Source organism: Antennarius striatus, chromosome 5 (genome assembly GCF_040054535.1).
Source record: "Antennarius striatus isolate MH-2024 chromosome 5, ASM4005453v1, whole genome shotgun sequence".
In the NCBI taxonomy this organism is placed as follows: domain Eukaryota; kingdom Metazoa; phylum Chordata; class Actinopteri; order Lophiiformes; family Antennariidae; genus Antennarius; species Antennarius striatus.
Genome location: NC_090780.1, coordinates 14,305,704 through 14,326,831, shown reverse-complemented (window position 1 = coordinate 14,326,831; position 21,128 = coordinate 14,305,704). Strand labels below are relative to the sequence as shown.

The window sequence follows — 21,128 nt, the reverse complement described above, 5'->3', positions numbered from 1 at the left end:
AAGAGGGGATCACACATCATTTATACCCCAAAAGGCAGGATTGTGGGTGGTGAATCTATTGTTTAACCTCGAAATATCTGCTCTAAACCAGTTTCAGTTGGTACATCATGATCTCTAGGTGTTAACACAAAATGTCAAGTCGACAGTTTCACAAAATCAAAGTCAAAGTCAGCTTTATTGTCAAATGTACCATATATGCACGACATACAGCACAGATGAAATTGCAGTCCTCTCTGACCCACGGTAGACAGTACAACAGGCAGTACAATATAGGTAGTGCAACACAGGCAGGACAACACAGGCAGGACAACACAGGCAGTACAACACAGGTAGTACTGCCAGTACAACACAGGCCTGTTTTACTGCCAGTACAACACAGGCAGTACAACAGGCAGTACAACACAGGCAGTACAACACAGGCAGGACAACACAGGCAGTACAACAGGTATTACAACATAGACAGTACATCAGACAGTACAGCACGAAGTATAAGACGAAACACAAGGGATGGTTATACTCTAATCTCATAGGGGAAGTGACGTGTGCGCAGTCCCTGAGTTGACGGGGGGAGGGAGAGATAGGTAGTCAGGTGCTGGGGAGGGGGCAGAGCAGGGTGAGGGTGGAGTTCAGAGCTGTTGCAAGGGGCCGAGCAGGGAGGGAGTTGAGCCTCCTGACCGCCTGGTGAAAGAAACTGTCCTTGAGCCTGCTGGTTCTGGCCTGCAGACTCTGCAGTCTCCTACCTGATGGCAGCAGGCTGAAAAGGCTGTGAGAGGGGTGGGTGGGATCACCTACAATGCTGATGGCTTTGCGGGTGAGGCGAGTGTTATAAATGTCTGTGAGGGAAGGGAGAGAGACACCAGTGATCTTTTCAGCTGCTCTCACGAGCATGAGAATGCATCTGAGAATACAGCATTATTAATCACGCTGACCCAGTGAGGACATACTGTATCTGTTGCAAACAAAATAATCTAAGGATACTGGCAGTCATACAAGCATTTCCAAATATGGTCAAACAGTAGATTATTTCTATACAGAACCTTCATGACCTCAGACAGCCTGGTGCCATCCTCAGGAGCGCTGAATAATTTAAGACACACGCACACAGACAGAGCCTTCAGCACCTTGTCATAAGCTTAACAGAACTTAATGGAAATAGGATCCCAAGAACATTACATAAAAGGTCATATTTAGTCATGCGTGACACAAAGTTTAAGGGAAATATTGAACATAATTTAGGTGGTTTTCAGAAAGCTCAGAAATTAGAAAATCTAACGCGCTAGACTGTTCCAATATTCACCACAGGGTGGCAGTAAAACAATTTAATGCTATTTGACAACTGCAAAAACAAGAAGCAGAAACCAACGAAGAAGAGTACAAACAGGAAGCCTGACAGTAAATAAGATAGCGGAGACGAACTTGGTTTTCTCAGTGTAGTTGTACTGAAATAGTTGCTCGAAGTCTTTAAAAAGTAATATCTTTTCAAAAATTATGTAATACAGTTATTGTATATCTATGTGTTGACGGCAATCGGCTTTTATGGATAGCTTGTCAGTTTGCTGTTAGTTAGCTTTAGCTATAATCTCATTGCTCAACAGAATAAGCGACAGTTCACCAGTGAAACCAATGCCTCAAGAGGGGGAACAGGTTCTTCCCTTGGTTCGATCCCTGAACAGTCGAATCCCCATCAGTGCAGTGTTTTGTAACCGCAGTCCACGAGTTATTCGACCGCTATGGATAGATTTCCTGGGGGAACCTCGGGCGTTCGACGACCTGCAGCCGGGGACGGGGCGAAAAATGACTACCTTCGTGGGTAAGTTATTTTCTCTCATCCCAAGGCGCAGCGCGGATACGATAGAAATTTTATTATTTTCTCAGATTTTTTTTGTATTTACAAAGAGATAATTCAGGTTAAAGGCAACTTCCGTATCTGAACAGAAGTTGTACTGCATGTACTGTATATCCAAAACATTTTACAGCTCTTTTCCCCCCCGGATATTTCATTAGACTAACACAGGAGATGCTGTTCAGACTTTAACTCCAGCAGTTTTCATGCTGTCAGCCGTGAACCCCAAATTTGAACAAAACTTTGAATTTAGGATATCAGACAAAAATGTTCTAAAACATAATGCTGGTCATCAATTTGTGTCAGTGACCCAACCATAAAAAAATGTTGTTTCTCTTGGTCTTGGATATTTATACAAATACTTTTCATTCAACCATTGATCTTCTTGAAAACAAGACTATTGTAATCGTGCCATCTTCAGCCGCTTACCCGAAATATGGGTTGCGAGTGACGCTGGAGCCTATCTCAGCTAGTTATCGGCTAGAGGTGGGGTACACTCTGGATGAGTTACCAGCTCATCACACGGCATATACACTCATACATGTCTAATATGTGGTTTTCAAAGGTCACCCATGGATGTTCAGAGATGCAGTTACCGATGAGCCTCTAAAGGTGAACGGCAAAGAATTGTTTCTTCCAAAACCAGCAGAGGGTGGAACTGCTACATTTGCTAATATTACTTTACCAGGTAAGATTAACCAAATGACTGACAGTGTTGTCTTTTTTCATCGTTTTTAATTAATTACTCCTTTCTATCCTTGAATACAAAGTGTAACAAGGCAGTTGTGGACTGCATATGAGTACATTTATGCTCATAAAAAATTGCAGATTTTTTAAAAAAGAAGTACTTTGTTACAATCACAAATTTACATTAAAGAAATTTTAAAAATATTTTAGAGACTAGACTTTAGTGAGAACACTTTTTCTGGTTATTATCTCCACATTTACAAAATCTTGCTTGGTTTGTGCAGTTTACAGTCTCAAAGAACGTGCTCTTCAGGTCATTCGGCAGCTGGTACAACCTGAAAACTACAGAAGGCTAGAAATAGCACGATGTCTCCAGGAGGACCTGGAAGATCGGCCCAGTCTGTGGAAAGATCTCCACTGTATGAACCGACGAGTGGAGCAGCATCTGCTGGAGAGAATCCAAGGCCAGGAAGAATGAGGCATGGAAATGGATGGAAAAACAGCAACATATGAACAGCAATATAGTTCAAATGTTTAGAAGCAAATAATACAGTTGCTACATTATTCTAAATATATTTCCAAATATGAGTAATATAAGTCAGCTGTACTAAACATCACAATTATCACTTTATAAAGCAGAATATATGCACACCAGATTGCAGAATTTCAGAGAGCCATTTTTTTGTTGTTGTTTTTTAACCTGGAATGCCTAAAATGAGGTAAGATCCAGTTTACTTCAATGTTGCTTTGTTATGCACACTGTTATCCTCAGCAGTTAAAACCACTACTGAATTATTGAGCAGTTGTCAGGAAGCTTTGCTTTGGCGCTAAGTACAAATTTTGTTAACTTTTTCAGTTCATATGTACCACCTTAAATGACACAATCTTTTGTAAAATATTATAATGAAATTCATTTGTTACAGCGAAAACACTGATTGGGGAGTTTTTACGCTTTTAATTTTCTTCAGTTCTTTATCTTTTATTCTTCCTTTATATCGAATTCTGCCGTTTCTGTTTTGGCTCAAAGACTTTATTTTTGTGTAATAAATGAATAAGAGATATCTCTTATTGAAAGTTGCTATGAATTGTATTATTATTTTGGTAATTTCCTCAGTATCTGAAAACAGTGTTTGAGTTCTTGAGAAATGTAAATGTGATCAAGCACTGAGATGCTACTGTATTGATGAATATTTGCAACATAAGTTAATTGTTAGAAATTTTAGTAATGAAACCTGTCAAAATGAAGAAGAAATGGTACATCCCCAAGATTTACTATGGCCACATACTGTAGATACTATTTGAACTTCATCAGTTGTGTGTTGAATTAATTATTCATAATTATTATTCAGTTCTGTCATGTCAAGTCAAGAATGAGGAGGTGTCTCAGCATTATTTTTTAATTTTTTAAGCACGGCAAGATTAATTTTATTTGAACATTTTACACAATTTCAAAGTACTTAGTGGAGTACTCTGAAGTTTCATAAAGCTCATCTATAACATTCAGACTTTATCCAGTTTGTCACTGCAGGAGGGCTTTTGGCAAGCATGTTGCTAAGCAACAGTAACACTATCTTAGCATGTGCAAGTCGAGGTGAGCCAGGTTTAGTGCTATTGGAACATGGACAGAGGGGAAAAGAAAAACACACTGAACGCAAATTCTTTGAGGCGAGAGCCGTGAGTACTGTTATGAGCTTGTTTTGTGTCCCTCATTAACAGTTTTGTGTGTGATGTGTTCTTGGGGAGAAGAAATACACAGAAACAGATTTTTTTGGTTTTCTTCACCAGCATTACATTTTGGTCGAGGAGTCACCCGGTCATGTATCCACATCTCTACACAGATCACTGGAGTAAAATGAAAACCAAGGTGAGATTAGAAGAGGGAGAACTCTCAGTACTAACAGTGGTATAAACATTAAGGACAATCCTCATCAAGTTCAAATGTAAGCTATGAAATGTAATATAATGCACAGTTGTTCCCTCCCAGGTGCCAGTTTACCTCACATCATTTCCAGCTGCTTTGTTGGAGGACAAAGGTTAGGAAATTTTTGTGGTGAAGCAATGCTGATTGACATGTGACAGGAAAGTCTCTCTACACACACACACACACACACACACACACACACACACACACACACACACACACACACACACACACACACACACACACACAAAACACATAGGGAGGGATAGATGGATACAGACACATGTACTGTACATATATATATATACACACCACATTATATAGACATACACACACACACACACACACACACACACACACACACACACACACAAAACAGATAGGGAGGGATAGATGGATACAGACACATGTACATATATATACACACCACATCATATAGACACACACACGCGCGCACACACACACACACACACACACACACACAAAACACATAGGGAGGGATACATGGATATAGACACATGTACATGTATATACAGTATACACACCACATCATATAGACGTACACACACATACACACACACACACACACACACACACACACACACACACACACACACACACACACACACACACACACACACACACACACACACACACAATGAAAACTCTTTCCCTTATGTTAATTTGACTTTCTTCTACATTCTACTGCTTGGATAACATGAAGATGGTCTAAACTGCCCCCCTACCAGCAGCCTACTACCTCCTCTGAATCAGGATTTGCCATCCAGGGCGCAAGGATGCAGTAGGTCCCATATTAGCTGGACTGCTTTGCATATTTCTCTCCATTTGTTTCCCGTCTGATTAACTATGATATGTTGTTTTTTAGGTTTGCATAAAAGCACGGCAAAACCCCTGTGTCAGAACATGCTCCAGTACAGGACTGTGTTCAATGACCATGCAAGGAGGGGCTTCTGCTACTGGCTTGTTGATAAAAAGGGCTCAACTTGTAAGTATTGATATGCATTGTCACTTAAGTTCAATAAATATTTACTGGATATGACACTCATGTAATTGATGTAATCAGAATCTACTGTAGACTGTTTCTTAAAATGAATGTAAGCAAATTTATCACAATGAATTAGAGACAATCATTTGTTTTTTAAAATAACTTTATAATATGATGAATTTACACAATGACCAGAAGACTGACACAATTTAATCTTTTTCTGACAGATAAAGGAAAAAGCTTTGGCTCCTATAAGACCTTTCTGGGATTATCGAAAGTCTGAAAAGAGTGTTGTGATTTACACTCAGTTCAAGTTAGCTTGAATCGCATTACTGTAAATCATTAAATCATAATAATTTCACTGAGAGAATGAATAATGAATGATTTAATTGTGATGGGTAGCATTGTTGCATGCAAACAAGGAACTGGATTTAAATTCATGCTTGTGCTCCGAGTGTGTTGTTGCCCTTGGTTTCTTCTTGTCTCATGTTTATTGTTTGCATTTTTCTATTCTGTATTTGGGGTTCATGTCCTCTGTTCTCTTTACATGTCTTGCCCCATTAACATTTTCCCTTGAGTGTGTGGATGAGGCTTTTTTTTCTGTCACAGTACTGTAATGGAGAGAAGTGGAAAGGTTGTGTTGTCCCAAAGTGAAACTATTTTGATGAAACGACAGATCCAGATCTACCATAAACACATGATATCTCTTGTTCGGAAGTTTCCAGCATCAAAGAAGTGTAAGTTCATACTGTACTTTAATCAACAGGGGGCAGATTTTTGTAGCACGACGCCATGATTCATTCATTCATTTTTCCACCCGCTGTCGCGGGTTGCGGGGAGCTAGACCGTATCCCAGCTGGTTTCGGGCGTGAAGCGAGGGTAACTCCGGACGGGACTCCAGGGCACCGCGGAGCCACACAGACGCAAACACACACGCATACACTCACTCCTACGGCCAATTAACCTGAAGCCCATGTTTATAGAGGTGGGAGGAAGCCGGAGCGAACCCACGTGGACACGGGGAGGACAGACAAACTGCACAGCGGCGACAGCGCTACCCACTGCGCCACCGTGCGGTGGTCTCACAACAGACAACCAAATACTGATTTGTGACGATGAGTTGGGAACAAAAGAAATCTATTCTCTTGGTGCTTTTAAATTTTCAAAGTGTGTTCGGTTTCTACAAACCTTGATTTTTGATCTAGAAATGCTACTCCCTGTCATGTACATGTATGCTACAGAACAAGGCTAAATAACAGCATCTCGGGCTTTGAACGTGACTGACGTGATCTCGCGATAACAACCCTGAACGGAACTCTCGTTGTGTGGATAGCCGGGATTCACTGCCATCTAGCGGTGACTTGATTCACACATTCTTTCGTTTGATTAGGTTCAAAAACATCATCACAAAAACATCTTCTTCTTCTTCTTCAGATACGTTGCTAACGAGGTTATTGATGGTTGTGGGCAGCCGATGACTGAATGACTCAACTCGCATAAACATGCTAATTCCTCCACCGAATCTAAGAAGGTACGTCAGCTAACTATGTGACGTCAGATATCTAATTGTAAAATCGTAAAATAAACCATCAGTGGTTGTTAATCTCATGTTTTATATCAGAACATTTTGGCTTCGCCATCTGCTGAGTCCGCAAGTGACTTATCGTGACGTGAGCGAACATGTAACAATTGCTAATGAGATTAAGTGGAGGTGCTAACCAATTTGTGTCATTTACAGAATTACCCACACGTCACAAATCCACGTGGTTATAGGATAACTTTTCTAACGAGGCCAACTTTACTTAGTGTTAACACAAACATTTTTATAGACGGCCTAAAAAGGATTAGTTTGTAGGTTGGAAACAAATGATTCATACTGTATTAGAGGCTAGGTTTTTGGTGAATTAAATGTAACTAAAACAAATAGGCGAACAACAGCATTGATGAGAAAGATCCGTCTGCCTCCTACTGGAGGAGCTGAGAACACACACTTCAAAATCAGTCAGCTGAATCAGGTGAAATGGTGAGTGAGCCCACATCTCTGGGTGTTTTAATGTGGCTGTGTTTACTTGTGATTTCAGACGTATTAATTAACGCGTGCAAATTAAATAATACGTATTGTGTTCATTCAGCTATTTTTATTTGGTCTAAATAAAAAAAAAAGATCATATTTGCAGAGAAGCTAGAAACTGTGACCACATATAATTAGCTTTTTTATTTATTTCTATTTATTTACTTTTTAATCACTTAGGACTAAAGGTGAAAGAAAGATGTTTTTTAGAAAAAAAATAATTTTAAGTATTTATGTTTTTCAGAGTGTTGATTCACCAAGGAGGTTTGCTGCTGAGGACTCTGTGTTTGTGGAGACGTCCTCTCCAGACCAGCTGTATCCTGGAGGACAGACACCAGACATAGAGGACTGTGACTCGTCCCTCTCTTTAGAACAAATCCCTGATTCTTGTTTCATGACAACTCAGAAAGGCAGCAGACAAGTTCAAAGTTCTTCAGTGAAGATCAACAGAGCAACGAGTTTGTCTGTCACATCTATATTCACTGATGAAAACTTGGGAGTCGTCCAGGAATCCGTGGAGGATCTGGACATTCCTTTGTCACCATCGCAGAGGAATGTATCTGTCTCATTCACCCAGTCCCATCCACCAAATGTGAGCCCTTCAAAAGCATCCAGAATGAGTGAGAATTTTCAGTCCTTTAAAAATACGAGCCGTAATGACCTGGTATTTGACCCCTTTGCCCTGCCCCTTTACTCAGACAGATATGTAGTGAACACTCGCTCGAACTTGACAACCACACGCAGATGGTCAGATGTTAGCTCCTACATGCGGGACCCTCATGCAGAAATACGTCATGGTGGAACTTCTAAAAGGTTATCCATGGGGGTAGAACCTACATGGACCAGTTATCCCTACCCTGCTAATCCAGTTGGTTTCATAGACACCCACTGCCATCTAGACATGCTCTATGGAAAACTTGGCTTTCGAGGAACATTTAGCTCCTTTAAGCAGCTCTACAAAAGTAGCTTCCCTCCAGAGTTTAGAGGCTGTATTACCAACTTCTGCCACCCGCAGCTCATGTTGAAGGAAGGCCTGTGGGAAGGTCTGCTGGCTGAAGACACGGTGTGGGGTGCATTTGGTTGCCACCCCCACTTTGCCAATGATTACTCAACTTTCAGTGAACAAAACATACTGACTGCCATGCGGCATCCAAAAGCTGTGGCCTTTGGTGAGATGGGCTTGGACTACTCACACAAAAACTCCATTGTTGCATCTCGGCAAAAAGAGGTGAGGTCCAGTTTGGTATGGATTGGTGTTAAAATCATTTTGTGCCCTATAAAGTGTTTGCCTCAGACTAGATGGCCTTTACCATTTTTAATTGTTTTTAAAGATGCGTCCTTCAGTTTAGTCAAATTTTAAGACACATTTCTCACTTGCCCATTCCAATTTAAAAAAAAGAAGCTTTTATGCAAATACACCCATGACCGCTTTAATTGTTTGCTTTCAAAGCTCTTAATGGACTGGCCCCATCTTGATTATCTAATTTGTTTAAAGTTCATCTCTGTGGGAAGCCCATGAGGTTCCACGGTCATCTTACTAACACTGGGGGGACCAGGCTGTCTCAGTTGCAGCAACCAGATTCTGGAACCAGATCCTTCTGGATTAATGTTCCATTACTTATTTGGGCAATATAATTCCAGTCTTTAATGGTATTTATTAAGGCAGTCTTTTCATACTTAATAACACTTTGGTATTTGATATTTGTTCTTTTTATGCTTTCTGTTCCTGTTTCTTTTTCTTGTCTTTTTTTCCTGTTTAATTGTGAAGCACTTTGTTCACCTTCCTTGGTTGACTCAAGGGGCTGTATAAACAGTGATTTAAAGAGAGATAGATAGATATAGATAGATATAGATACAGAGATGAAATAATTAAATTATAAAGTAATAATGATTGATTTGGTCTAAGTTTTGTTTCTTTTCTTGTCTGTGAAGGTGTTGGAGCGTCAGCTGCATTTAGCTGTGGCTATGCAGAAACCTCTGGTGATCCACTGTCGGGATGCAGATGATGATTTACTAGCAATCCTCAGGAAGTGTGTCCCTAGGGATTACAAAATCCACAGGTGAGTTTTGAGAAAAAAGATCTTATTGTCATTTTACCTAAAATTTTAAAATATACTAATTTCTTTATCAAGTTGGCATTTTAATGAAGTTAGCAGTTAGAGAATGTGAACTGTTTAAGGTTAGAATCATGTTAGCTCTAAGTAAATTCCGTTTAAATAATTAATGATTGGCGTGTTTTGTTCAATATCTATTTAATGTATTTATATTACTATAATTTTCAACATCACCACGATGCTATCTGCAGAAAAAAATCTAACCACAATCAAATTATTGATAGCATATTACATTTTTTAAGTTATTTAAATTACATCTTGAAGATCATAACTTTAAGGGTCATTTAATTGTGAACTACCAAGTATTTAATCTATGAATTCTTTCTTCATTACCTTGATGTTTTCCAGGCACTGTTTCACCAACGGTTATCCAGTAATTGAGCCTTTCCTGACAGAGTTCCCCAACATGTATGTGGGCTTTACTGCCCTCATAACATACTTTAGAGCCAAGGAGGCCCGAAATGCTCTCTGTCAGATCCCTCTGAACCGCATTGTGCTGGAGACAGACGCACCGTATTTCCTGCCCAGACAGGTGGAGTATGTTAAGCTCTAGCTGGTACCAGAAAAACCAAAAGACCTCCAATGTTATAATGAGTGAAGGGCTTCTGTCCAGCCGTTAGTATTAGTAATGATTGCAGGGATGTAACATTTTCCAACCTGAATGTGGCTACTGCCTCGTGTTCTCTTACTGAGGCCTTTTTAGCTGTTTTATATATATATATATATATATATATATATATATATATATATATATATATATATATATATATAAAACATATAATACAGTATATGTCATATACTGTATTATGATATATAAAACCAAAACAGATTAAGACAAATTGATTTGAATATTCATTCATTCATCTTCAGTACAGTGCCTGCTTCCTCCGCTGTCGTGCGGTTGCTTGAGGCTATTCCAGCAGACTTGGGACATGAGACAGGGTACACTCTGAACGTGACGCCAGTGCGCTGTGGAAATGCTTGATTCTAATAAAATAAGCAATATTTTTGTATTATGGGAAGAATGAAGGTTAAAATTAATGTAATGAAAATTGGAAAAATTATACATTTCAGTAATTTATTAATTTTTCTTTTTGCCTATTTTATTACAGTACTCCATATCCATTGATCTTAATATTATACTTTATCCATCTGGTCTCTCTTCCACACAAAAACCAATTAGGATCTAAAGTCACTAGGATCTAAAATTGCTGGCAGGGATTTCTTTTGAATCTTTGGAGGAGCTCCTGTTGAATCTGGTATTGTCAACACACACTTGAACATGAGAAAAGCTGGCCTCTACACACTTGATAAGTGCGTCCAAATCCTAACAGGTGAAAAGAGACGTCTGCCAGTTTTCACATCCTGGAATGGGCATCCATACGCTGCAGGAGCTGAGTCTGTTAAAGGGGGAAGACATGAACACCGTCCTCAGCACCATCCGAAACAACACCTCTCAGCTCTACGGCATATAGACCTAAGATATAATTAATTTAGTGAGAAAAAGAGCACAACCCTTTGGGGTTGTCTTTTGGCGTAAACATGTTGTGTGGCTTTTCTTTGGTTTTAATTTATTTTTACTGTTTTCTTATGTTGTCTGCTGCTCTGTAGTCGCTTGAAGTGAGACAAATAAAAAGAGTTTTAATCCTAATGGTTGATGGTTAGGATATACAAATGCACATAAAGGCTGTTTGAAGAACATTTAAAGATAAAAAATTAATGACAAAAATGTAGTATGTCATGCAGTGACTCAATGTACAGTGTTTTTCATGAACAGGTTTTATTTTTTACTGCAGAAGTGAAGTGTCTACAACTAGTTCATTAACTTGCTTTGAAACAAGTATTTTTAGCACACAGTGAGCATAAGTGCTTTTCATTTTGAAGATCAGCTTGGTCTTGTGCCATTCTAAGATTGTTCGAGATTGCCATGAGTGGATTTGTTTGATGGTAAATGTGTCTCCACTTAATTAGATTTGACAAGATGGGATAAAAATACAAAGGCTCTTCCTAGGATCCAATAGTTTCAGAGCACATCGTGTTCACGGTTGTTTACCAATGCTTAAGGCCTATAACGGTGAGCTCAGGACTTCCCTAGTAAACAGAGCAGTGTGTGCTTTTCCATGTTTGACCTAGTTTCTTAAATTGAAGGAGGAAGTTGAGTACCCCTGTTCAGGGATTTGTTCTCTTGAAGTTTTCCTTGTGGATTAAAGAACAACATTCAACCCTGTGATTGTCATGAAGCTGATAACCACTAGATAATAACAAGCTGTAACTACAATTATGGCAGATCTCCTGCTTTTGCCTGCGCTTTGTTTTATTTTTCATAATATTCAATCTTAGTACAGAGGTATATCACACGAAAGCACAAATGAAATCCATAACATACCTAAAGGAGACAAAACATCTATTAACACCCAGGCAAAAATATAACACAGAATGTTTAAATGATGCTTTATTTTTTTTCAACAAGGAATGAGCGTCATTGAAGCCAAGAAAGGACTATCTCTCTGCTGGGTTTCTCTACACATACGAACCTACGTGACTCATCTACTGTCCCAGGAGAGCTTGTAAAATTAAAACAGATTCCACACTACACGAAGGAACGAGTTTTCAAAAAACAATTTCATGAACACATTATGGAGTGTTCAATTCCAGAACAGTGACTGTTAAGTTCCAGTAATATTTACTCCAGTTCAAACTTATAAAGACATATGATGGAGACACAGTGATGAGTTTGAATGCTTCAAAAAGTGACCTAAACCATAGTTTAATTTCATTGTGACTTGAACATCACTAAGCTATAATGGTATAGGATGATTCTGAGTAACCAGGGTTTAAGATCCCTGAAATAAAGAATATATTTAGAATTTAAAGAGACCAGCATGTGACTGCTTTCAGAATGTTCATGATTACTGTTTAATGAAGATGGAGTTTGAAGGCACTGAGACAGCATGTTTGCAGTTCCATCATCTTCAGAGTTGTGATGGGCTCTCTGAAATTCAGTCAAAAATGTTTTCGAAAAGTGAGATCATTGTTATTTCAAAACTTTGCCTGAAGATTGATTTTTAAATGTATGATAGAGAATGATTAGGCAAACCTTCTGTCTCAGTGTTTCCCAGGAGGCGCTGAAGGATCCCCTGAAATGCCACAATAAATTCCTCAAAGTCTTCATCCTTCATGGTCACACCAATTTCAAAGGGGACAGCTAACTAAGTGGAGGAGAGGAACAATGTTAGGGAGGATTGTAGTGCATTGTAATCGTGTGAGTGGTTTTCACTTACTGTGATGTCGTCGGCATCCTCCATCACTTGGCGTCCACCCCGGGGAGACTTAACTCTGCTCTGTAGTTGAGCCAGAAGAGAGACTGTTCATGATTTTACATTTAAAAGCTTCTCATATCTTCAATAAAGAAAATTATTAAGTGAAAAGTTGATATGACTGTCAACATCACAACTGTATTTTACATATAATTATATATGAATGGTTTGAGTTCGGATTGTTTTTGTAACTTGGTTTTCACAAAAGTCACAAAAATAAACAAGTCATTGTTAGCTTCATATAACTTAATCAGCCTTGTTTTGATAGAGATGCTTGTCTCTCATTTGGAACATAAACATGTAAATCAACCGCTTTATAATTATTATAATTTAGTGGCCAAATAGATTATCGCAGCATTCAAGAGTTTATTCCAGTGTTTTGAATTAAATGCCTCTCAGGCATACGGCACCTTACCTGAGGTTTTTGTGAAGGGCTGAGGAAGCTTGAGCCGGCATCGGTCGACTTGAACCACAAACTCAAAGAACACAGCAAAAGCACAAGTAAAAAAGTGTTTCTTTTCAAACACATGGTGTAACAAATATGTCTGCTTGATTTTTGTTGCTTGATTTTCTGAAGACAATACAATAAAGCGATCAACCTCACAAAGGGTTACAAATGCTAATCTGCTGATAACTGACACTAGTCTGAGGTCAGCTTTTTGACTTCATACTTTTATATACCTTTCATCCTTTTACATCTTGGTTGAAAGCATTTTTTTCAGTACAATACCAATAGACATTTGTTCTTTCATAGCTAGGTAACACTGGACTGAACAAATGTTTAAATTGTTAACAAAACAGGCATTTCTCTGTTGTGTAGCTGCTCCCCTGATTGTCTTATCTAATCAGTTGTAATGTTGCTGTCATCGAGATACAAAATGGATTCAGCCGGTTATGCCTGTACATAGCAACATATCAATATTGTGTCATTATTTCTCTGAATAATGTAATACAGATTAAACACCAACCACCTTTCAACACAAATATTGAGTTAATATGTACATCAATGATATGTTATTATTATCACTACAATTAGCAGTAGAGCTCTGTTTGAAGTATCAAGTTAGCATCAGTGTATGTTTGAGAACATTTTTTGTGAAACTTTTCACCAAGTCATGCACCCATTGTTGTTTGGTTTAACACATACTTAGTGATCCGAAATCCTACATGTCAACATTTATCTGCAGAACCACATAGACCATATTATTTCATAGGTATTATAACATGGGATCAACGCACAGCTAATAAAAACACAGTGAGTAATTATCCTGCATTTATCGTATCATGAATTTTAAGAAAGGTGTTTATTTATTGATAGAAAGTTTTAGATTCATGCAATATTTCAGTTAAAAATGGCAAATATCATATATAAACACAGAGAAGAATACTGAGATGTGGGGAGGTCACTAATTTAGTTCAAACATATTATCATGAATAAGAAATGATTTAGTATCACAAACTCCTTCAATACATTAATGTTCCAATTATTTCAAAAAATAAGTAAATGAGCTTTCTGTTTATTTTCCTGTTTTATTTCTTACATGTTCCTGAGTACAAATACTCAGGTCACATGATCATCACTTATTTTTTTTACAAAATATAATCATTTCTGATTCCCAGCTCACAGGACCTACTATAGCCAGGGATGAAAGAGAGGAAAAAGTTCTGAGTTACTACTGACAGATCATCAAGGTTAAGTCTATTTTCTACATTCACAGCCCTTATACAGTGAAGCACAGCAATGAATCTTATCCCAGCAGACATGAGTGAGTTACAGTTTGGAAACTGAATCAAACAAACATGTCAACACTGAAAAATGATTTTAACAGAAGACTCAACGTTTTTCGATAATGATGAAAAATCAGTTCTGTGACTTGTGAAAAAAAGTTGTATAAGAGACAGAAATTATCCATTGATGTCAATGTCATTAGTTGTCCAGACTATACATTATACTCACATGGATTCTTATTCATCCGGGTTATGCTAATCATCATTTGCTGAATAAAATGACCCTGGAATTGGGACAAGTCTTTAGAATCTATCCATTCCACTGAATTGCTGAAGATGAGAACCAAGAAAAAGAGTGTAAAACGTGAACGGTTTTGTGGGATCAATTTTTCATCCAGTTAAAATGTCTTTTTTAAAATTTATTAAATTCATTTCACCTACCGAATCTGCCTCATCTCATAAGCATACTGGTACTGTGCCATGCCAGCACATGTCTGTTAACATACTGACCCAGTTTGTATAGTCCCTCTACATACATACTGTATATATTATTCTAGATCCATAGTGTAAAAAGGAGGGGGGGGGATGAAGCTGCAGTGTCATCAAGGTCAGTTAAGACTGGATAGACAGGGGTGAAGGCAGGGATACACTGTGGGGATACTGTGTTGGGGTCCTTGGTGTCAGTCCATAGTTCTGTTCATCCGTTTTGTCTTATGCTTCCTCTATTTTCTTATGCTTCTTTTTATGTTATGTGTATTTATGTCATTATGTAACATCTTTTTTTCTGTGTCAGCTGCTGTTATGTGTATTTATGTATTTATTGTGAGCAGATGATATATTAAATTTCCTTCTGGATTAATAAAATAGCTATCCATCTATGTAAATGCCTGGGTATTTATATCTGGTTTTATTTATATTTATGGTATGAACAAAGGAAAAGATAAGAAAAGAAAAAAGAAAAACACAAAACAAAACAAAACAAAACAAAACAAAACAAAACAAAACAAAACAAAACAAAACAAAACAAAACAAAACAAAACAAAACTAACCTTCGCCGCTAGGTGGCGGTAAGCCTTTTTTGCTGCAGAATGAGGTCCTGCAGAAGAAGTTGTCCAGGCTGTTTCTCAACACGTTAGCGCCGAGGTGATTATGTACAAGACAGCTAGTAAATATGGATAAAAGGAAGAAACCCTTCGCCGTGACAGCCTCGTCGGTGAGTTCCAGTGATGGACAGATACGGTGACGATCAGCTGCGAGGATCTTGATAATAACACTAACGTTAGCTGTCAGGCTATGTTACTAGCATTGATGAACTAACGAGTTGTTGCTAACAGTTCAGTCTCTCATTCTGAATTTCTCACAGCTGGTGGACCTGAAGGCTGAGCTCTACAGAAAGCAGGAACAGTTCAAGCAGCAGAAACTCAGACAAGATAACGGTGGTGCTGGAGTATCTTCACAACCCAAAGTCAAGGTACATCGTGTTACACTGAGCAGCTCGTCGCTGGTTAAAGGTGGACTTCATCAGCTAACATGTCTGTTCTGTGTAGAAACCAAACATCTGGAGCAAACAGAATGCTGGCGTTTCAGCCAGAGCTGAGAAAGACGCAGAGCAGCTGGCCGAGGAGCAGAGCAGCCTGGATACGGCAAAGTGAGCTGAATATTCCAACATCTACTGTCAGTCCTCCGAAATGAACAAAACCTCTGACTCTTCATTTGTCTTCATTCCATAGACGCAAGCTGGAGGAGAAGGCCAAACTCTACGAGCAAATGATCAAAGGAGACTTTCCAGGTGGGTGCAGTGTGAAGATATATCTTTGCTATAGTCATAGGAAGACACTTCTTTGTTTCATAATCAATTTGTCTTGTAAATTTGTAGATGAAGAGACAGAAGGACTTTACCTGGTTGACTTCACCCAGAAGATCATTGACAAAAAGAATGAAACACTTGCTGAGATGGAAAGAGAGAACGAGGAAAGGGAACCATCTCCTGTCCCACCTCCTCAAAATCCCGATGAGGAATGGTAAAATCATTTATATTTGCCTTATAAAATATATATAACTACCGTTATAAGCGTGATGAAACACTGAATGATTTGAGTAAATTTTTTATTGAGTACAAAACCATCCATCCATCCATCTTCCACCACTTATCCGGGATCGGGTCGCGGGGGCAGCAGCTTCAACAGGGAGCCCCAAACTTCCCTTTTCCCGGCCACATCCACCAGCTCTGACTGGTGGATCCCTAGGCGTTCCCAGGCCAGTGTTGAGATATAATCCCTCCACCTGGTCCTGGGTCTGCCCCGAGGTCTCCTCCCAGCTGGACGTGCCAGAAACACCTCCCTAGGGAGGTGCCCTGGAGGCATCTGCACCAGATGCCCAAACCACTTTCCACGCGAAGGAACAGCAGCTCTACTCTGAGCCCCTCACGAACAGCAGTGTTTCTCACCTTATCTCTAAGGGAGACACCAGCTATCCGCCTGAGAAAGCCCATTTCAGCCGCTTGTATCCGCAATCTCGTTCTTTCGGTCATGGCCCATCGCTCATGACCATGGGTGAGGGTAGGAACGAAGATTGAAGGGTAGATGGAGAAATTTGCTTCTTAGCTTAGCTCCCTCTTTGTGACAACAGTGCGGTATAGCGACTGCAAAACCATCATTATCAATCTCGAGAATGCCAGGGAAAACGAAAATAGCATGTGTACATACAGTGCACCCTCGTTACTCTCGGTTAATGCATTCCAGGAACCACACGCGAATAACGAATTCCGCGATATAGCGACAAACTGTTTATCTTATTATTTACGGTACTTTAAACGTTTATGAAACCCCCCCATACTGATTAAACCACCTTCTATCTTATTACCTTTTCCCACACTTAGCGACTCTTTAAAATACTGTTGTGTCTCACTGACGTGCGTTGCATTCCGAGACTCACGGAACGTAGCGCACTTCCGGATGCCGTCAGTCAACAGAATGCGCGTACGGTATCATGTGACTACCTACTAAAAATCCGTGATGAGGTGAAGTTGTGCATGTTGATGCACAAATGGGCGAGGGATTACTGTATATGCTAAGTACTTAATCCATTTATGACTTTTCTTTTTGCCCATTGTTTCTCTGAAGGGTGGATTATGTGGACACTTTGGGACGATCTCGAAGATGTATGAAGAAAGACCTGCCAGATTTCAAAAGAATGGACCAAGACCTTCAAGGAAATCGGTAACAAAATAGCAAAAACTGAAAGTCACATTTCACAATGTCTTTAAATTGGAGACTGAAAGTTTGTGTCACATTGACAGCTGTAGCTCTTTTGGATATGATTCTTTCATTTAGAAAAGTTGTATCTGACAAGACCTTACTCTCAGAAGACATGCGTCGAGAGCTGCAGAGGCAGGAGTGGGAGAGGGAGGAAGAGGAGGCTCTGCAGAGGCCTGTTGGACCAATCCACTATGAAGATATCAGGGGACAAGGTCACTGTTAAAGCATTCTAAAATGTTTCCACATACATCCAAAATGAAGGGTTTCTTTGTGTTAAGTTTAAAGCCATTGAAGTCATGTTTTCTGTTTTTCACTTCAGAGGCTCGGGACCTTGGTGTGGGTTACTTTTCATTCTCTAAGGATGAAGAGCTTCGCAGGAAGCAGAGAGATACCCTGGATATGCTCAGAGATCAGGTGAGCTACTGATAACTGAACAGATACAAACACGGTTGAATTAATCTCAAGTATTTATATTTAAGATGCCACCACACTACATGTGCCCCTTCAGTTTTTGTCCAGTCTCGTTCTTACATCCGTCCTGTCTTTCAGACAACAGAGCAGCGCACTAAGAGAGAACAACTGAAAGATAAGAGGCAAGCCATCCTTCAGGCCCGGCTGGCCAAGGTGAAGCAGAGGAAGATGAAGAAGGCCAACCTAGATGTGTTGGAAGAAGAGCCAGGAGAGAAGGAGAATGAAGGTTAGAATCCAAACCTTCCTTCCTGTCTTGTATTAAATATATTTGGGTGCTGCAGCTCAGTGATCCAATGAGTGCTAATGAGGAATTGCTGTTAATTGTCCTAGGAGAGGTGGGGGAAAGTGAATTAATAGGACCCTCAGCTCCTCCAGAGGACCTACCGGTAGTTAACAAAGTGAAGAAGGTAGAGGTGGAGATCCAGGAGAGGAGGGACACCAAACCAGGAGTTCCTCATGTCAGAGAATGGGACAGAGGAAAAGGTGAGCGTTATTATTTAAAGGTTTATGTTCTATCCTGTTATGCATTTTCCTCACATTATGACAGTTGACGATTGAGGCTTTTATCTTATCTTTTATCTTTTATCTTTTATTTCTGCCAAAATTTTGAATATTGTTTCTTCAGCCATCCAATACATTTTGCTGATAGCTAGTAACACCATTGGCTCTATGGTTACAGGATTAGATCCTCACCTCTCTTTGTAATGAGCATGAATGATGTCTGCAGTAGCTTATTGTGCTTGTGGTCGATTGCTCAAATGTTTTCAAGGTGAGTGGCATTTCTAACACATTTTTACATTTTTCTTCCAGAATTTATGTTTAGTGAGTGGAAAACTCGGCTTCGTGAGGAGCGAGATTCAGAATTTGCTCCGCCCACTGCATATTTTGCTGAGGAGAAGAGACAAAAACTAGAAAAGAATAAATTTCAGGCGAGTAAATCTCAGACAACCGTCAAATGGCCCAAAGGCACAGGGGGATTGTCTGAGGCCAAGAAGGAACCGGAGACTATTCCCCAAACTTCTCCCTCACATACACAACCTGAACAACATCCTCCAACTACTACTACACCACTATCACAGACCTCTTTGCCATCAGACCCCCCAGCAGATTCAGCTCCAATGTCTGCTCCTTTTAATCCCCATTATTCACCACCTCAATGTTTCCCTCCGTTTCCTCCTCAGTTTGCTGGAACACCTCAACCGCGTCCTCCTTTTCCCCCTCAGTATTTGTACCAGTATCCACCCAGCTATCCACCTCAGTTCTCCCCCCAGTATCCCCCTCAGTATCCCCCTCAGTATCCCCCTCAGTATCCCCCTCAGTATCCCCCCCAGTATCCCCCTCAGTATCCCCCTCAGCAGCCTCCTCAGTATCCCCCTCAGCAGCCTCCTCAGTATCCCCCTCAGCAGCCTCCTCAGTATCCCCCTCAGCAGCCTCCTCAGTATCCCCCTCAGCAGCCTCCTCAGTATCCCCCTCAGCAGCCTCCTCAGTATCCTCCTCAGCAGCCTCCTCAGCCTCCTCCGCAGGCCCAACCTGCAGAGCAGCACCAGCCCCAGCAGCCTGCGGAGAGTTTAGATGACATGCTGTCCTTCTACAGGAACTCCTCCTGAGCTCTCAGATGTTGTGTTTGCTATGCAGTTATTTTTGACCAAAGCAGATAAACAAAGAACTCAGTGTCCCCAGCCCTTGTTGTTTTAGCAGGTAATAAATTTTACATATCAGGAATTGAGTTCCGACTTCTGTTCTTTTTTTACTTCTTTAATACAAGTTTAGTTCTAGTATGTGTAAAAACTTCACATTATGAATTACTGACATACACTAACACTGACACCAAAGTACAGTTTAAAATGTCCACTAGGTGATGCTCTACGCATTCATGGTGGAAGTTCTGAGTTGCTCTGACAGGACTACTGTAGTTGTATAGCGACGAAGGAAAATGCTCTACCACTACAGTTAATTTAAGTTTTAGTTAACATGGTCATTTTCTTTCTCTATTCAAAGATTCTATCTGTAAATTATCATGAAAAATTATTCCAAAATATAGTAACGTTATCAGGTCATTTACTGATCATTAAAAAACTCAATGTAGTTGAGTGTTTAATTTACAATATAAATGCTTATGAGATTTGCCAATTTGGGAAGGAATGTATCGTAATTTATCTACAACTTCTGAAGTAAATAATGAAATCTGGGAAAGGGCAACAGTTCCTCCTGAGATCATCCGTTATCCCTCATTGCTAAAATGTAAACCTTGAAAGATTGATTCTCTTCAGACATGATTGCAGACCTCCTGTTGTTTTACATCACTACATTTCCTTATCCTAAACAGGCCAGTACAAAATCCATGAGCCCCAAACTACACTTCAAAATAATCTCAGAAATGTCTGTCCTTTCCCTTGCAGTGTGATCACATTAATATCTAAGCACATAGCTTTAGAATGCTAAATATCAAAGCTTTGTGCTCTTGCTACTCCAACTCTCAATATGTCCACCTATGGATTACTGTGTACAGCATGGTTCAAATGTGACACACTCAGTTGTCTGACTGTGATCTCTAATCATGTCCTGGTCTAGAGTTTCTGCAGTTACGAAATACGTACATGCAGTTATTTGATTTAGCGAATATTTTGCTGGTGTTTCATTTACAAAATCTGGAACTGAAACAGAAATCTATCTATCCATTGCACATTCTGAAATATGTCATCTGTTATATGAA

General features: G+C 39.6%; 4 protein-coding genes across 4 annotated transcripts; 3 read left to right on the top strand and 1 right to left on the bottom strand.

The window, feature by feature from the left end:
- Positions 1-1,567: 1,567 nt before the first annotated feature.
- Positions 1,568-3,588, top strand: vhl (von Hippel-Lindau tumor suppressor). Its single transcript, XM_068315694.1, has 3 exons — positions 1,568-1,810; positions 2,409-2,531; positions 2,815-3,588. Exons 1-3 carry the CDS (start codon positions 1,624-1,626, stop codon positions 3,006-3,008), a joined length of 504 nt encoding a protein of 167 aa, XP_068171795.1. The 5' UTR covers positions 1,568-1,623; the 3' UTR covers positions 3,009-3,588.
- Positions 3,589-4,164: 576 nt separating this feature from the next.
- Positions 4,165-11,184, top strand: tatdn2 (TatD DNase domain containing 2). Its single transcript, XM_068314753.1, has 10 exons — positions 4,165-4,204; positions 4,316-4,394; positions 4,515-4,563; positions 5,176-5,253; positions 5,338-5,457; positions 5,685-5,734; positions 7,773-8,756; positions 9,461-9,588; positions 9,991-10,174; positions 10,977-11,184. The coding sequence occupies exons 2-10, from the start codon at positions 4,347-4,349 to the stop codon at positions 11,115-11,117; spliced, it is 1,782 nt and encodes a 593-aa protein (XP_068170854.1). The 5' UTR covers positions 4,165-4,204; positions 4,316-4,346; the 3' UTR covers positions 11,118-11,184.
- Positions 11,185-12,100: 916 nt separating this feature from the next.
- ghrl (ghrelin/obestatin prepropeptide) lies at positions 12,101-13,588 on the bottom strand. The gene is made up of 4 exons (XM_068315980.1): positions 13,375-13,588; positions 12,924-12,983; positions 12,740-12,851; positions 12,101-12,634 (listed from the first exon to the last, which is right to left on the bottom strand). Exons 1-4 carry the CDS (start codon positions 13,486-13,488, stop codon positions 12,615-12,617), a joined length of 306 nt encoding a protein of 101 aa, XP_068172081.1. The 5' UTR covers positions 13,489-13,588; the 3' UTR covers positions 12,101-12,614.
- A 2,187-nt stretch (positions 13,589-15,775) lies between these two features.
- Positions 15,776-20,130, top strand: ccdc174 (coiled-coil domain containing 174). Its single transcript, XM_068315761.1, has 11 exons — positions 15,776-15,900; positions 16,051-16,158; positions 16,235-16,335; positions 16,418-16,476; positions 16,564-16,708; positions 17,810-17,905; positions 18,020-18,156; positions 18,264-18,358; positions 18,494-18,641; positions 18,746-18,898; positions 19,226-20,130. Exons 1-11 carry the CDS (start codon positions 15,859-15,861, stop codon positions 20,020-20,022), a joined length of 1,881 nt encoding a protein of 626 aa, XP_068171862.1. The 5' UTR covers positions 15,776-15,858; the 3' UTR covers positions 20,023-20,130.
- The last annotated feature ends 998 nt before the right edge of the window (positions 20,131-21,128 follow it).